General features: G+C 35.8%; 1 protein-coding gene across 3 annotated transcripts in view; it reads right to left on the reverse strand.

Annotated features, from left to right (window-relative positions):
• Positions 1-8,193: 8,193 nt before the first annotated feature.
• Positions 8,194-18,922, reverse strand: part of LOC149798825 (thrombospondin-1-like) — a 92,600-nt gene continuing 81,871 nt past the window's right edge. For all 3 annotated transcript variants that reach the window (XM_089957721.1, XM_089957722.1, XM_089957723.1), the window contains exons 5-6: positions 16,858-17,019; positions 8,194-14,595 (exon numbers count right to left, since the gene is read on the reverse strand). In XM_089957721.1, coding sequence (XP_089813847.1) covers positions 14,516-14,595; positions 16,858-17,019 — 242 coding nt within the window. In that variant the 3' untranslated portion in view covers positions 8,194-14,515. The remainder of the gene's footprint in view (positions 14,596-16,857; positions 17,020-18,922) is intronic.

Below are 18,922 nucleotides of genomic sequence, written 5' to 3' on the forward strand. Positions count from 1 at the left end.
AAATCACCACTTTCATCGCATGTTGGATGAATTGGTCATATGTCTAATTGATTAAATATATATAGGACAAGAAAGAAACAAAACTTTATTACACTCACGTTGCAGAGTTTGCAATATATGAAGTAAATAATGCTTAATATGGATAACATACTTTGGAAACTATAATCCATTAACCTTCAAGAGTCGTATGTTACATGTGTTAATTTATTTATAAATAATTGTGTCAGTGAGTTTTACATTGTTGACTTTCATCATGAAAACAAGAACACGAAGGAAGAAAGTCATATTCATCACCTATTTATTGAGACCGACGTAGTGTACAATTTCTTTCCTTGTAGGAATCATTAGTGTTTGCCTATCTAACAGCTACAAAAATGAAATTTATGATTTGTAGGTATAAGCTGCATGAGGCTTAGACGTACTGAAAAGCACTGGGTTTTTACCCAACTGAATTATAGCAAAAATTCCGTTAATATGAAATCTTTGAACATATCTTTTCATTTCTATGATCAGCTGCGCCCTAATATTTAAAGGATATGAGCTGTAACTGGGTAAGTCAGAATAGCACCACTCTAGAGAATAGCATCACTCTTGAGAATAGCACCACTCTAGAGAATATAACGACGCTTGCAAATAGCACCACTCTTGAGAATAGTACTACTCTTGAAATAGCACTAATCTAGAGAATAGAATAGCACCAATCTTGAGAATAGCACCACTTTTGAATAGCACTACTCTTGAAATAGCACTAATCTAGAGAATTTAATAGCACTACTCTAGAGAATAGAATAGCACCAATCTTGAGAATAGCACCACTTTTGAAAATAGCACCACTCTTGAAATAGCACCACTCTTGAAATAGCACCACTCTAGAGAATTTAATAACACTACTCTAGAGTATATAATGGCACCACTCAAGAGAATAGAACCACTCTTGAAAATAGCACCGCTCTAGAGAATAACACAATTATTGAAAATAGCACCACTCTAGAGAATATAATAGCACCATTCTAGAGAATAGAACCACTATAGAGAATAGCACCACTCTTGAAAATATCACCACTCTAGAAAATAGAATAGCACCACTCTAGAGAATAACACCACTTTAAACGATTTTGCGACGAAATGTATCTCTACATGTAATAGTTTCAACTAAAATTGACTTATCAATGTTATCATCACTTTTGACAGGGGCACATATACAAGACGGTACATCGACATTACCAACACCATAATATATCACCAATACAACACAATACATGTATCATACAGTACATGTATCAACAATACAATACGGTACATGTAACGACCATACATCACTGTTTTGTATCACCAATACAGCACATTACATGTATCGTACAAAACAACAAGTACAATAAAAAAACAGTAGATGTATCGACAATGCAACACACATTATTTATGGACACAGTACATGTATCGGCAATAAAAAACAGTATATGTATCGACAATGTAATACAGCATGTATCGACAACACAACTCAGTATATGTATCGACAATACAGAACATTACATGTATCGACAATACAACACAGTACTTGTATTGACAATACAACACAATACATGTATTGACAATACAACACAGTACGTGTATCAACAATACAACACAGTACATGTATCGACAATGCAATACATAGCATGTATGGACAATACAACACAGTACATGTTTTCGATGACACAACACAACAGACATGTATCGACAATGTCAGTGGTAGATACGGTATTGTCCAAGCTAATATCAATTCGTACAACTTCTTAATAATTTCAAGATAATAAATGCCATGGCCACAGCAGCACTCGTGAGGAATTCCATGCCACACCCAGGCAAATATAGACATGATAAACAGAAGAAAGAGGGAATTTGTTTTGGGCCAAGTGAACTAAGGGAGTTAACTCAAACATTACTACGTTCGTTCTATTGCTGTTGATTTCATAGATTGTTCACATAATACTTTTAAAGGATATGGTTAGAAAAACAAATATTGGTTCACATTGTATAGATAAGGTTTCTCAGATGTTCATGGAGAATAATCATACAAAGTTTACGAAAAATTCGCAAAATTTCACTTCAAAAACGTACAAAAATCCAGAAGTTATAAAACTTTGCTGTTAGCGAAACGCAGATATTTGTACTCTCCCCACCATTTAACTTGATGCAATTTATCGCTGTCAACGTGCACTTTAAATTCGCAATTTCCATGTAATTTATACATAATCACTACGATCTGACATTTTCCTATTGTTGGACAAATACGTTTTGGAAAATTCTATCAGCTGTAGTCAAAGTTTAAAAAGATTTTTGTGTGCGCGTATACGAGAGAGAGAGAGAGAGTTTTAAATGTTTTGCAGTTATATCGGTTCCATGTCTGCAGTGTGGCAGTTTATATTTATGTCTTAGCCCTGGGACATCATACAGCAAATATGTAGCATGTCCCACCCATTCATATCATCCTGACACCAGGCCGACCAGTCCTAACACTAACCTCTAAATGCTGAGCGACAAGCAAGGTAGCTATGAGGCGCCGTAGCGGACAAAAGCTGGTCCAATGAGAAAGTTGCAATTGAAATTTCGATGTCGTATATCGAGAAATCCAATATCACGTGTTGGATCAAATTGCATTTCCATAAAGTTCCATTTTCTAGATCGAGAATTCAGATTTTATATGTTGAATCATACAGTTGTGGTTTAAAGTTATATTTTCTATGTCCACGTTTTACAGTGTATATCTTGAATTACACAGCGGTGGTTGTAATTTCAATATCATATGAACAGAATCGCTAATTCACACGTTGAATGTAACTCTTTGTGATAAGAGTTCCATTTAATATGGCGAGTATTTAGATTTCATCTGCTGAATTTCACAGCAACGAGAAGCAGCCTACTTGTTTAAAAATAACGCGGTTCGTTCATGAGAGCACAAGAGTCTGACGTTTTATCAAGTACGGCGAAATCTCTGACAACATGAAACCACCTTATCAGTAATATATTACCGATAAGGCGATTTCATGTTGTCAGATATTTCGCCGTACTTTATTGATAAAACGTAAGATTCCTGTGATGAGAGCAACCTCTAGCGAAGAAATTCATAGTAATTCTCGACCTGTGATTGGTAACTTTCAAACTGTAAATGCATGAAATGTTATGGTACATCATAATTGAATACACGAATGATGTATCTTAATACTTGATATTATTTTGAATTGTTAAAGTGCACATTGTTTAATGTTACTTTTAACACCAACACATCATTTCATCATATACAAAATAGCAATTCTGACAAGAACAATGAAATTTCCAACTATCGCTGTGTAATTCAACAGACACAATCTAAAAACTCAAGATACGAAATAGAACTTCCAGCACAATCAATGTGATTCAACATGTTAAATTGAAATTATCGACATATGACATTTAATTTTCAACAACCACCGTGTAATTCAGAAGATACAATCTGAAAACACGACATTGGACATCGAATTTTCAGCCAGCGCTGTGCAATTCAACAGATGAAATCTAAATAATAAACATATAAAATGGAAATTTCAACATAAACTTTTTGAACCAATACGTAAATAAGGAATTCTCGACGTATCACGTTGAAATTTCAACCACCGCCGTGTAATTCAAACGACACAATCTAAAACCTCGACATGGAAAATATAACTTTCAATCACTACTGTTTAATTCAACAGATACAATCTAAAATCTCGACCTAGAAAATGGAATTTTAAGGACAAGCATTTTTGAAACAACACGTGAAATTTGAATTATGGGCATATGGCATTAACATTTCAACGACAACGTTTTGAATGGATTAATTTTGTCCGCTACGGCGCCTATCAATTCGTACAACTTTTTAATAATTTATAAATAATAAATGCCATCTCTACAGCAGCACTCGGAAAGAATTCCATGCCACACCCAGGCAAATATAGACATGATAAACAGAAGAAAGAGGGAATTTGTTGTGGGCCAAGAGAACTAAGGGAGTTAACTCGAACATTATTACGTTCGTTCCATTGCTGTTGATTTCATAGATTGTTCACATAATACTTTTAAAGGAAATCGATAGAAAAAGAAATATTGGTTCACATTGTATAGATAATGATTCTCAGATGTTCATGGAGGATAATCATACAAATTTTACGAAAAATTCGCAAAATTTCACTTCAAAAACGTACAAAAATCCAGAAGTTATAAAACTTTGCTGCTAGCGAAACAGATATTTGTACTCTCCCCACCATTTAACTTGATGCAATTTATCACTGTCAACGTGCACTTCAAAGTCACAATTTCCATGCAATTTATACATAATCACTACGATCTGACATTTTCCTATTGTTGGACAAATACGTTTTGGAAAATTCTATCAGCTGTAGACAAAGTTTAAAAAGATATGTGTCCGCATATATGAGAGAGAGAGAGAGAGAGAGAGAGAGAGAGAGAGAGAGAGAGAGAGTTGGAGTTTTAACAACTTTTCAGTCATATCGGTTCCATGTCTGCAGTGTGGCAGTTTATATTTATGTCTTAGCCCTGGGACATCATACAGCAAATATGTAGCATGTCCCACCCATTCATATCATCCTGACACCAGGCCGACCAGTCCTAACACTAACCTCTAAATGCTGAGCGACAAGCGAGGTAGTTGGTTGTACCATTTTTATGTCTTTGGGATGACTCAGTCGGGTTCGAGGCGGAGGCTCCTAACCACTTAGGCCACCGGAGCGGTTTCGAAAGATTTTAAATTACAACAAAACAAAATATTAAAAAATTCGCAACATAAGCAAAATCCGCACAGTTGGTGAAAACTGCGGAAATATTGTCACACTGTACAAGTAATCAGCAATACGTATCATTGTCGAAGTGATCAGCAATACGTATCATTGTCGAAGTGTACAAGGTTCTAAACATTTATTCCGTTACTGGGTCCTAATGGAATTAAAAAAAGATTAAAATAATGTACTAAAACACAGGAAGACAATTGATCAAACTGATTTTCAGGAGTCATAGGAATATTTTTGTTTATAAAAAAGGTTTGTAATATAATGAACCATGACGCAAACAAAGATGAAGAAAATAGGAAGTTTAATAGTAACAATAAAAATAATTAGGTTTACGCACCTAAAATACTTAGGTTCATGCACATAAAATAATTAGGTTTACGCACCTACAATAATTATGTTTACTGGGCTTTAGAGATTGCAAGACGTGTACAAAATCTTCACAATTTAAATATTTTCGGCTTCAGAGATTGCAAAATGTTTACGTACTCTTAACAATTCAAATGTTCTCAGGATTGACAATATATTGAAGAAAGAAAAAAAACTACTGTTACCCATTTATGTATAACTGTTAAACCTGATACTGGAAACTTGTATCACACCAATATCCTGGACACTAGGAAGTATTATATCCAGGGACGAAGAGGGGTGAGGTTTCCAGGGTTTCCGGACTCACCCTCCAGCAAAAAAGGAACAAAACGTACACACACAAACGTACTGTTACGTGCCATTTGAAGTTCGATGTTTTTTTTTTTCTTCTTGAGCATGTTTATTGGATATTATGCACACGCTGAGTAAACAGACACATAGACTCACTTTGGTACACTTTCTGTGAAAGTCGGGTCTCTTTTGAAATGTTGGCCCCTTCCCCCTCCAACACCATCACTTGACCTCACCCGGTCCTGATAACTACACAAATATACATAAAAAATAAGGGTGACGCCATAATCCCTGAAAGTTATGTGCCCATTACTTTATTAAGCTCTTGTGGAAACCATTCACGCCAGATGTAAACAATTCTTTGGAGTTTTTTATATGACTAGAATAATCATTCCTGCTCAAACTAAGCAGGACCTAGAGGACTTGACCAATTATTCACAATTTATTCTCTCACTCAAAATATAAAATTTTGAGAAGAAAATAATTATATTTATTGACTTGCTTTTAAGTGCAGTGTGTCATGTACATGCACTGCATACCAAATAGCTTAAATTGTTAATGCCGGACTGTGTAATAAGTGACAGTGTAATAATCCCAGACTCTGTAAAAAGGTCGGTCTGTGTAATAAGGCGGAGAGGAACACTAGCAACGACCGATTGTACATAATACACCTTACATTTTCTATTCTCCGTCGTTGTCATTTTCTACACTGCACAATGGTGCGTGTTTCATCTAGCATTTGTTCAATTTATCGGTGTTGACAGTTTTAGCGACTTTCTATATTATGTGTTATCTAGGTCTGACAAATCTGGCGACTTTCTATATTAGGTGTTATCTAGGTCTGACAACTTTAGCGACTCTCTGTGTTAGGGGATTCCAGGTCTAGCACTTATAGCGACTTTCCATGGAGCAGCAAATCAAACTAGTTCAGAAAGAAAACTTGGAACTTAACTATCCGTTGATAGACCTGATGACCATCTATTAAGTAAAATATTGTCTTCACAATTTTTTGCAGAGAACCTAGTAGAAACACTTGGGACACTGGAGGTTTATATAAACGATTGATATAAAAGTAAAAAGAAGACGGATGGCTCTTTTACTGACAATATCCAGTTTGGCGGGGTGCTTTGGATGGAAGGGTAAAGAAATCGTGTAGGTATGTATTACTAGCTGATGGCTAAGTTAACTTACTTCAAGGAGAAAGAAGCATTGTGTTATGTCTATCTATGTTGTTGTTTAATTTTTGTCCATGATTATATATTGTAATGAGCATGTATTCAAGATATTACATATATAATTTTTGTCCATGAGTGTAAACTGTTTTGCATGATAATGAGCTATAAATAGGTTGTTCACTCTGGTTTGGGTTCTATTTCATGAACCTCTCCACAGTTTGTGGTAATTACGTTTTGGATGACGAAGTCAGATAGGTTGTGTCGCGACATAAGTCACGTGAGGAGTATTTCGACCTAGAACCGTAGCTGACTCGTGGGGATGCATATACAGAGGAAAAAGATAACTAATAATTTATTGCTAATGATTATTTCAAATGCTTTTCTTATTTGGTTTTGTTTTTAAGTACAGAAGTTTCTCATCATTTTACTTCCCACGTTTTGTCAGCTGTATGTTATGTGTAAACAGTTCTTTCTCATCACAATGACCGAACATTTTTCACATGCTACATGCATAAAGCAAAATTACGTCCGTATTTGGGGCCTTAGGCGGTCGATTGGCCTAAGGCGTACAGATCACTAACACGCCACACCTCTGTGTCTGTGACATGGGTTCTCTGCCAGACCAATGTAGGTATGTGAGAAAGCTTGCCAGTGTCTACCATGAGTGGGTGATTCTTCCTGAGATCTTCCTCCGCCAAATTAAATACCGTCCGCCATGTATAACAGTGTACTAAAATATTGCGTTAAACAGACAAAAACTAAGCCATACATCAATATTTGTTTGGTTTGTCATACCTACATACATGCCCAAGTCAACGCTTGATGACTACTTGTAAAATATATCTCTAAGTTGTATTATAGACTTCTGCCTGTCTTTCTGTCTCTATCTCTGTCTTTCTCTTAAATCGGTAGGTCGATATGAATACAAGTCTTTCCAAGCAGGTCCTGCCTGAACTAGTTTCCTTACCGAACCATGCACCGGTGGCCTAGTGGTTGGAACATCCGCCTCGGATGCGGGAGGTTGCGGGTTTGAAGCCCGACCGAGTCTTTCCAAAGACTTACAAAAATTGTACAAACAGCTGCCTCGCTAGACGCGCAGCATTAAGCGGTTAGTGTTAGGACTGGTGGGCCTAGTGTCTGGGTAATGTCTGGGTAATGTGACTGGGTGGGACATCATACTAAATGTCTGCGGAATGATGCCTCAGTGTTAGAGATCACAATAAACTGCCACACTGCAGATATCTTAGTGACATGACTGAAAAATTCTTAAAGATACCTTAAGAATCCAAATCACACAGAGACACACACACACTTACCGACCCATGCAAATAAAGACACATTTTTAAGCGTGTGCATGCCTTTCAAATGTCTGTACGTGATAGGTTGTTGTTGTTGTAAGGTTTAACACCATTTTTCAGCGCAAGATAGGCTATACAAGGCAGCCAGTATTAATGCGGAGGATGAACCAGGGAAAACCCCGGAAAGAACCACCGACCCACGAGAAGCTACTGGCACATATATGACAGGTCAACTGTTTCTAATTATTACAAGACAAACTATTTGCAAAAACACCTGTAATTTTATTCATTTCTTTTATATAAAAATACAATACGTATATATAGTATATCAAGAAATCACTTTGCCTCACATTTGATGACACACATTTTCTCTACAAAACCAGATACCCTTCAACGGTACTGTCTACATGTAAAACAATATATTTTAAAGACTTCTGACTTCGACAAAATGCGCAAAAAGCTTGCAAACGTTTTTGTATTATTCATTTAATATTTTCATTTTTTTTAAGTGTTGTTTGTTTCTATTTGGAGTTTTTCTGTCAAAGTTTTTGATTTTAACTTATTTTGCTTAATGGAACAGCGGCAGCGTGTAAGCACTCAAATCACGAGTACTTTCTCACACTCATGATCTGGAACTCATTTTTGATTCACTGGGAGTAATGGAACAACCAGCCATCATATTATTCTAATGAATTCAACCAGATTTATCCACACTTTACTATGTTCGAGCAACACGAACGATAACTCACACATTACATATAAAACGATTTATTGTATGACGTTACTGAAATACCAATTGTTTTAATTTTTAAAATTGTTTTGACATTGCACGTAATCAATATTAGGATGTTTATGGTGTTTCGAAAAGGACTCATCCCTCAACACGTTATTTGCGATTCAGTTAAAAAAATCAATATATTTTTTTCATCATAAATTTCGAATCCTTCTGCGTACCAGTAGTTAAGTGGACGATTCTGCGAATGGCCTGCTAAGTAAGAAAATGGTTGGTCGGGTTTTTGCATAACACACAAAACATATTAATTCAAGATTTCTTCAGAATGCCTCGTATTTTACGCAAAATTCTAAACTGAGCGTCATTAATTTTCCAGGCAGGCTGATGGAACACGATCACGACTCGTGCAGATGATAATCTTTAACAATATCATTATGCGGGCGGGTCTGCGTCCATACTGCTTGCGCGGGCGGGTCTGCGTCCATGCTGCTTGCATTTCGGTTGCGTTTTGTACGCGACAATAGATGGCATACAAAGATCTCAAAATTGTATTCTTGTAGCATTTGATATTTCTAAAATACTAAATTAAGAAGAATTCCTGCTATATAGTACCGACATCTTCAAAACTATAATGCTGAATTAGAAAAGGACATTTCAGATCATTAGTATAACAGAATTTTCTTTGCAACTTTCGAAATCCTCTTAAAGCTCTCTCATACTGACACGATGCATAAAACTGAAATAGTCATATTTATATAGAGAGAGGATTCGTTATGCGCAATTTATACGAATATAAATTAGTTCTATTCAGAACAATTTAAAATTTAATTAAAACAATGTCCCAAACTTTTAATTACATTCCTCATAAAATGTGGCAGCAGATTTATATATAAGACTTTATGCTCTACCTGCCAAGTAACAGGTAGACAAGATGATACATTTATATGTATCTGGGGACAAAATAATCTTCAAAGCAGTGTAAAGACATTTGTCTAGGACTAGCACTTGAAACATTATCGTTCACAACAGTTGGTCCAAAATATTAACCAGGAATGTATTAATCGTATATATGACATGCCAGTACACACACACACACACACACACACACACACACACACACACACACCATCTGTTGTGGAATGAAAGATGCAAGAAGTTGACAAAATTACGAAGGAGTTTGTTGTTGAAATGTAAACAGAATATTTACAACAGTTTGGGATTTTAAATAGGATACACAGTTAATGATTTAAAAAAGAAAGAAAAAACTCAAAAAGATATTAGCTGTTACAAATTATAAACAATGAAAATGTTTTCACATCATAAAATACAAATATGAAATTATAATAATAACAAAACAAAAGCACAACTTTTAATATCAGAGGGAGCAAATGCATCGTTACTGAATATTTTCAACTTGAACTAGATCAATCTAAAATCTCGAATACTGCTAATGGTATGATCTAGCGTTTTATTCCTGTGATAAATTGTACGGAAATCGAAACTAGCAATGCTAATGGTATGAACTAGCGTCGTATTCCTGTGATAAACTGTACGGAAATCGAAACTAGCAATGCTAATGGTATGAACTAGCGTCTCATTCCTGTGATAAACTGTACGGAAATCGAAACTAGCAATGCTAATGGTATGAACTAGCGCCGTATTCCTGTGATAAACTGTACGGAAATCGAAACTAGCAATGCTGATGGTATGAACTAGCGTCTCATTCCTGTGATAAACTGTACGGAAATCGAAACTAGCAATGCTAATGGTATGAACTAGCGTCTCATTCCTGTGATAAACTGTACGGAAATCGAAACTAGCAATGCTAATGGTATGAACTAGCGCCGTATTCCTGTGATAAACTGTACGGAAATCGAAACTAGCAATGCTGATGGTATGAACTAGCGTCTCATTCCTGTGATAAACTGTACGGAAATCGAAACTAGCAATGCTAATGGTATGAACTAGCGTCTTATTCCTGTGATAAACTGTACGGAAATCGAAACTAGCAATGCTAACGGTATGAACTAGCGTCTTATTCCTGTGATAAATTGTACGGAAATCGAAACTAGCATTGTTATATTCAAGGATAAATTCAAAAAATTTACGGTCCGTAGAAGTTCCACACTAAAACCTGTCTTTTAAGACCACTGCCATGAAAGACATTCTGTACTGAGAGAGAATGTTCTCACTGTACTGCTCAGTCTCCCTGCACTACACAGTCTCACTGTACTGCTCAATCTCATGTACTACAAAGTCTCACTGTACTACTTAGTCTCATTGTAGTTACTGCTTAGTCTCACTGTATTGCTCTGTCTCACTGTACTTACTGCTCAGTCTCACTGTACTGCTCAGTCTCACTGTACTGCTCAGTCTCATTGTACTGCTCAGTCTTAGTGTACTGCTCAGTCTCATTGTACTGCTCAGTCGTAGTGTACTACTATGTCTCACTGTACTTACTGCTCAGTCTCATTGTACTACATAGTCTCACTGTGCTGCTCAGTTACTTGTATCTCACTATACTGCTCAGTCACTTGTTTAGTAATTTCATCTGTATTGAGAGACCTACTGCCTCAAGAAGATCTATTTTGTTTGCCGAAGGGATGATCTCTTCGGTTATGTTCTATTGTAGCTAAAATAATTCACTCAGATAAATGACTTTTAAGAAAGAAAAAGAAAAAATTAATGCACAGATCTAATTATTTATATAATTTGGTGACCTCTTATGATAGGTCACATGTCTTGAGAAACCAATTTTCATTAGCAAAAGATGTGTTGTCTTAAGATAGGTGCTTTTGCATTCCTGACAGAGTTTTCTTTGTTAGTTTGTTTAAGAGATGACTATGACGTCTGCGTTATGAAACAAATCAGACAAAATTATATTTTGGAAAAAAAATAATTCAGGTGCCATGTTCATTCATATTTGTGGCATCGTGTTATATGGATCGGTTTACTATTCAACGATATCGTAAGCATACTGAATCAAAATGACATGTTACAAGAAATTATGCAAGTTGTACATATATGGAATGTGTTATAACGTTAAAATAAAGGATAGAAATATATTCTTTAGGAAAATCAAACAAATGATGTTTAGATTTGTTAATCTCTACAGTCCGTAATGCCATGTTATGAATTACACAACATTAAAAAAAGTTCTTAGTTCTCGATTTCCTCACATTACTTATCTCAGGGTTGATAAGTATATAAATCAACCAGATAGTTTTGTTGTTGTGTGTGTGACTGTGTGTGTGTCTGTGTGTACACCTCTGTTCATTTCTAATATACGAATAAAGCAATTTTCTTAATTGCATATAATTTCATAACTCTAAATATAATTACATTGTCACCTTGGAACAGCACACTACCCTCACTTCTGACTTTACCAGTGAGCTTCCGTTTTTCTCTTTCTTTTTAAAATACTGCGTGGGCCTTTAAAGACATGACCAAACAAGTTTACATTTTATGGATACAGACCATGTATATGTGTCCCTTCTTCTGTTCATAACTTAGTTATATAGACTGGTTTGCTCATAATCAGCTTTGTCCATAAAATGGATTTCAATGCTACTAGATAAACCGCAGTTAGGTAGGTAAATTAGGTTGCAGATCATCCCAGCCATTGTAAATCTCAGGAAAAGATAAAGTGCTTAAAAATCAACCGTTCTCACAAGTCATCACTTATGGGACAGACCAAGCTACTCAAAAAGGAAAATATTGAATTGATGATGATGTTGATGGTGATTGTGGTGGTGGTGTTGATGATGATGAAAACAACGACGACGACGACAATGGTAATAATGGTGACATACAATACTTTGATTACTGGAGTCAAGCATTGTGATATTTTCCATAAAACTACATTAATTGTCCTGCTTATCTGGTCTTATTTCGTCCTGTTTAAAATGAACGCAGTGCACAAAGACGCATTTATAAAAAGGATGCAAAGGAACTTGCAAAAATCTTTGTGAAAAAACCCATAACTATATCATCGTAAGAACATTTATACTGAATGCAAATATCCACATATATTTCCCCCATCAGTTAAATCACTCGGATGTGTTATTTTTCTTGATTTTTGTCTTGCTGCACAATGATCAAAACTGTGACAACACCCATCAGATAAAATCAAATGTACCACAAAATCAACGAACGATGATAATACACTCCTGATAAACCCAAATATGCTATAAAATCAACCGAACTATGATAATACCCCAAATATACTACCGTGTATAATATTGACGGCGCTGATTTGCTTCCTTTCACTTTCATTTCCTTCCATTGCTCTGGACATCTATAAAACATGGATGGTACTGCAAGATGCAGATTTTCGAATGCTATGTGTCAGAACCTTACTTTGGATGAGACCTGCATGTCCATGTTTCTCTTATGACAAATCCAGAGGGACCCGTTTTAAAAACGTTTTGAAAAGTTGAGGATTGGGTTAAGGATTAGGAAATGTGATTCGAATTAGGGTTTAGCCAGTCAGAAGACATACTGGTAATAATAAGACCCCTTTCACGTAATAAGACCCTTTTATATACAGATCACAGTTAATGTTTACTGATGTCAAAGGTATTTCCAATAACGGAATGGAATTACATTTTTAACAGCGTTCTTTAAGGACCATACACAGGCAAGCTTTGGGTTGAGATACTCCCCACACAATGATACTGTGATCGGCTAAAATGACTGGGTTTTCATACAGGATATTTATTCCATTGCATACATCTAACTTAAAATTCGTTTTAATAAAGAATTTTCCTATAACCTGTTGGGTGCAAATTATTTACAACAGTTACTTCCCTTCGCGACTTCGATTATATAGGCAACAAACAGATCGGTCTACATACACGCATACAAGACTGGTCCACTCAAAACAAATAAATTACAGAAGCCTGCTTTGTCCTAAAATTCCAATGCTAACATTTGTGTCCTTTAAGCACTTTGTGCACCTGTCCACTCCCACCCCTTCATCTGAATTGGCGTAGAGTCTTTATGCAAAAAGCCCAACATTAAAGTCAGTCTTTGTCAATTCTAAATGTTATGCATTCACAGATGCACAAGAACATTTTTGGACTGCTAGCTCTATGCTCACTTCAATGTGTTTCGCTAATTGGTTATAAATAGTTTTACTTTGGCAATAAGGACAAAGTGTACATGGGGACAGCCTACCCAGGGAATCGAACAGTTCGGATAAATAAATTTACAAAACATACCTGCTATCCTCCTATTTGAAGTTGCCAACACTAAAACGTAAACATGTTCTTAAACACCCATGTAATGAAAGATGGCGAGATATAATCAGTTTTTGTAATTACATTTTAAGAAATAAATTTATCGCTTGCATTAAGAACTTTTGAATGGTATTTGGTCATGTACTTTATAAAGTGTCCACGTGGTTACACACGTCCGATGAAGGAGAGAACTTTTTAATGGTATTTGGTCATGTACTTTATAAAGTGTCCACGTGGTTACACACGTCCGATGAAGGAGAATTACAGAAATCTGTTTCATTTATATGACCCAAGGAAGTGAGTTGTATTCTACTGTAAGGGAAATAACTCTTGTTACCATGTCACGGTGAACCCGAAAACTAACAAAAATAACAAAACAAAACAGAAAATAATTGGCAAACTGCCTGTGAGACATAGAGTTCTTGCAGAATGCTGATTACGGATAAATTGCTGGAGTCACACACTTGTGATATCAGCATTTTTTCGTCCCCAAACAGTCATCCTTATACAAGCTATCAATTCACAAATCCAGCTTTGGACGAGAACTCCCTCCTCTTAAAGCTGATGGAATTAGTGTAAATATCACAGTAAACTTAACACGTTATACTGGTCATAAATACAACCAAATATAAAACAGTCCAGGAAGTAACATCACGTATGCACTCCACCGTGTCTCGCGTGTGCTTGCACCTGAAAAAGACATAAGATCGGTAAGAAAACATTAAAATGTAAGACAGAATAGGCTAAAGCATTTAGACACACGACACCTGTTTTTACTAAGAGGTAACAATGAGTATGATTTAATTAAACACTAATTCAATATTAAGACAGATAATAAAAGTCAAACAAAGACCCAATCGGGACACCCTCAGGCCTTTCCTTCAAAGATCGGAAAAGCACCTCATAAATACCACAGTAGGCGTACTTGAAAATAAAGAGGATCTCGAATGGGTAATGATTTAATATTGAATTTCTGAAATGAGTTTAATGTCAAGCTTTTGCCAGCCTTGGCGAGCAAAAGCTGGACATTATTCAAAGAGCTTCATAAAGTTAATTTTAAATCATTACACAGCTAAAAATCTGTTTCTCACATCGTTTTTATTTTAATGGAAATATTTTAGAGAGAAAGAAGAATAAATAATTTTGTTCATTCTGCATCAGACGACGTATCTTTCATTTGTTGCATGGACATAAACAGCCCCAGACGCCAGCTGAATTAATGATGCACATTTCTATAACCAGTAACATATGAAAGTAGATGTCTTAAAACTTTATTTAAGGAGAAACTGTCCTTCCAAATTAACAGAACGTTTAACACAAACAACATCATCTTTCAAGACTGGAACACCGATGGGGATTAATGTGTGATATCAGTTAGATTAGACAAGCCACACACATCGATTTCAGTACGAATGTTAACAAAGTATGCCAGTTTCACCACGAAACATTCCAATTGTTGGGTATTCATGTGAAAGGATGATTATTAGACACAGAAAATCCCGATGCTCTTATTGCATAACCTTCTGTCAGAGAGACCGGTTTATATCCGTATTCTTCTCTAAACAGAGCTGAGTTTATTTCCTCAACATTTAGACCACGCTTGTCATAGGGTGGATTCCACGTTACAGGTATCCGGCCCCTGCCCTTTATCCATTGATACCTTTATGTTTAACGAGATCCTGTGGGGAATATTGGCTAGATTCCGACAGACGTGACCTCTTTTTTCCCCTAAGACACTTTGGGCAATCGATTCGAAAATCGGCTGCCAAAATGTCGATAGTAATTGTAAAAATAAAAGGTGGCATGTACGCTACCAATCAGTAAAGAGAATTCTTCGCAAGCATTTCATGGGCTTATCTCGTTTAGTTGGATTCACATAAAGTGATGTGTTAACATGTCGTCATATCAAAAATATTAAACTGCATACACTATGCAAAGTGTTCCGACTATTTGATAAACATGACTTATAACAAATCATACAGGTCCTAAGGGATTTCAATAGTGACCTATAACAAATCATAAAGGTCATACAGGCTTTCAATAATGACTTATAACAAGTCATACAGGTCATATACGCTTTCAACAATGACCTATAACAAGTCATACAGGTCATATAGGCTTTCAATACCGACGTTTTCAGAAATGGGTGTCCTTTTCAAGAATCTGATTACACATAACTATAAATGGCAATTTAACTTCGTCTGAGTAAATGCTACAACATAATCACGTGACACATACTCTATTCTTGGCCTAAACGTTTATTTTTTCAAGCATGAGCTCATTAAAAGAGCTTTCTTTAAATGAACGTCGGCAAATAATTCCATATTGGTATCCTACTGCTTTCGACATTGTTATATTTTTCCTTTATGATATGATCATGTGACTGAAATCTTCGACATTTTCCGGTGATTTCCCTGTTTCTACGTGGTATCACTTATTCGATGTATCTCCTAGGAGAAAAAAAAAATGTTAGAAAAGTAACGAGTTGTTCCGATTGGGTGGAGACCCATTCGGAGCAGGCTCACATCTTTCCGATGTTAGTCCAATAACTTCGACTCTGAAAGTTACTTGGAGGTAATCGTAGTGCTACTTCCCGGATTGTTAAGTTTTGGCGGACAAACATTCAGCTAGATGTGCGAAGAACAGATTTTTCCAAAATGACATGTGTTGAAAATTAAACAGAACGACATTTCAACAATCAATGAAATACATGCACTTTGGATTTTTAATGTTATTCCTGCATCGTTTTAATAGCCTTACCCGACTGCTTACGTTGCGATTAGTGATGACACATCGTCTAGTCATTGTGATATTAAAGATATTATTCAGGCAGTAACAACAACAGGCTTGAGGGCAGTTCAAAACGGCCAATATTTACATCCGATATTTATTTCTAGCATACGATGGGATATTCCGATTGGGCGGATACCATGTCAGAAAACAGTTCCTTACTATTTAAAGCATCAAAGAAGTAATCACAATCAGCCTCGTCACTTCCATCGTGGCACTGGAGACTGTCGTCACACTTGTCGTGTTTCGGCACACACTGCAGTTTGTTGTAGCACATGAATGTTGTATCGTTACACTGAGAAATATTAAAGTTGGGCGGCAATTCTGAAAATGTAAGAGTGGACAATATGCATTTTCCCCTAGAAATGACTAAAATGACGGTCTGTGTTTTAATAAATTTCTCAAAATTTCTCCTCGAATTCAGATTTTACTTATCTTGAGTGTGGTACTTTTATCAGTGTGGTAACAAAAAATAATATGGAAGGATTAACAACAAATGTAAAAATGTTAAAATTGCACATGCGAGAATAAATTAGTTCTGAAAACGGAAGTGCAGGATAATTCTTCAAATCTGAGGAAATCATCAACATTTACACAAATGCAACAAGACTGATTTCCAGAGAAATAAAGATGTAACTGTTCTTTAATCCAGAAAGAAATAAAATCTTCTGTGGATATTAGGTGTAACTAGGATATATATCACTTATTTGGTTATTAGGTGTACATAGGGGATATATCATGCGGATATTAGGTGTACCTAGGGTATATGTCACTTCTGTGCATAAAATCACAGCGAAAGAGAAACTGTCTCAGTAAAATGTCTTGCAAATTTTAACACTCTCAATGAACAATGTAATATTTGATGTTTGATAACAGGTACTAATCACAATGAAGGATACAAGGAGACAGTTACAATATTGTTTTCTTTTATGTTCCAGACTGAGTTATCTCTCTTTCAACATTTATATCGCAGACGTGATTGGAGTCTCACATTAGGCTGACCTGTTAACCGGTTTCAAAAACTGTAAGAAATAGCACCTTTACACTGAACTAACAACAAAAGCTCCAAAGAGCATTATAAATTCTAATGGCGCTACTGCATAATGACGACGTCTGTTAAAATTACTGACAGCAATGGCTACTCGCAACAGAGGCCTGACGTACTAGATAGATGTAAAATGCAAATTGTATATAACCTAATGCCACAATCGTCTCCATTATTATCAAACTGTGTCATTGTATCTTAATTACAACTCCATTACGGTTTGTTTATTTACTCAGTCTGACATTCGTCATTATTACTGTCACATGTTTCTCCCTATTTTAAAATGTTACTGCAATACATCCCTTGTTTCTATCATTAATGAAGTAAAGGACCAATTTCCAGTAGCATTGGAATAATGGAAAAATAGTTAAGTTTCTATTTAGACAATTAAGTCAAAGGCGGTGTAGAATTGTTTATTCGGCAGGATGACATCTTTTTGCACCGGAATTTCGGTTTTCGATTGTTTACAGCATCATCCGAGTCAGGCGCTATATACCTTTTTTCTTCTTCTTTGAACAACCTAAAATTATTTTTCTTATCGTCTATTGAAGTAAATGATAGGCTTAACTTATTCCGAATCCCATTCAATCCTATCATTCAATGGGCATATTTGTAACCGAGTGACTTTTGTTATTATACTGCATCAATAAGTGACTTTTGTTATTACAATGCACTGCATGACAGTGACTTTGATTATTACAGTGCACGAGAGAGCGACTCTTATTATATTGCATGACAGAGTGACTTTTGTTATTATACTGCATCAATAAGTGACTTTTGTTATTACAATGCACTGCATGACAGAGACTTTTGTTATTACAGTGCATGAGAGAGTGACTCTTATTATATTACATGGCAGAGTGACTTTTGTTATTAGATTGCACTGCATGGCAGTGTTATTATAATGCGTGACAGGGTGATGTTTATTAGTATAATGCGTGACAGGGTGACGTTTATTAGTGTAATGCGTGACAGGGTGACGTTCTTACATAGCATGACAGAGTGACTTTTGGTATTACATTGCATGATATAGTGATTGTTGTTAGTGCACTGCATGACAGTGACTTTTGTTATAACATTGCATTACAGAATGACTTTTGTTATTATTATACGTGACAGTGACTTGTTACTACATTGCATGACAGAGTGACTAATGTTATTATAATGTGTGACAAAGTTTAG

This window comes from Sinohyriopsis cumingii, chromosome 5, assembly GCF_028554795.1.
Source record: "Sinohyriopsis cumingii isolate HCF-2022 chromosome 5, ASM2855479v2, whole genome shotgun sequence".
NCBI classification, from domain to species: domain Eukaryota; kingdom Metazoa; phylum Mollusca; class Bivalvia; order Unionida; family Unionidae; genus Sinohyriopsis; species Sinohyriopsis cumingii.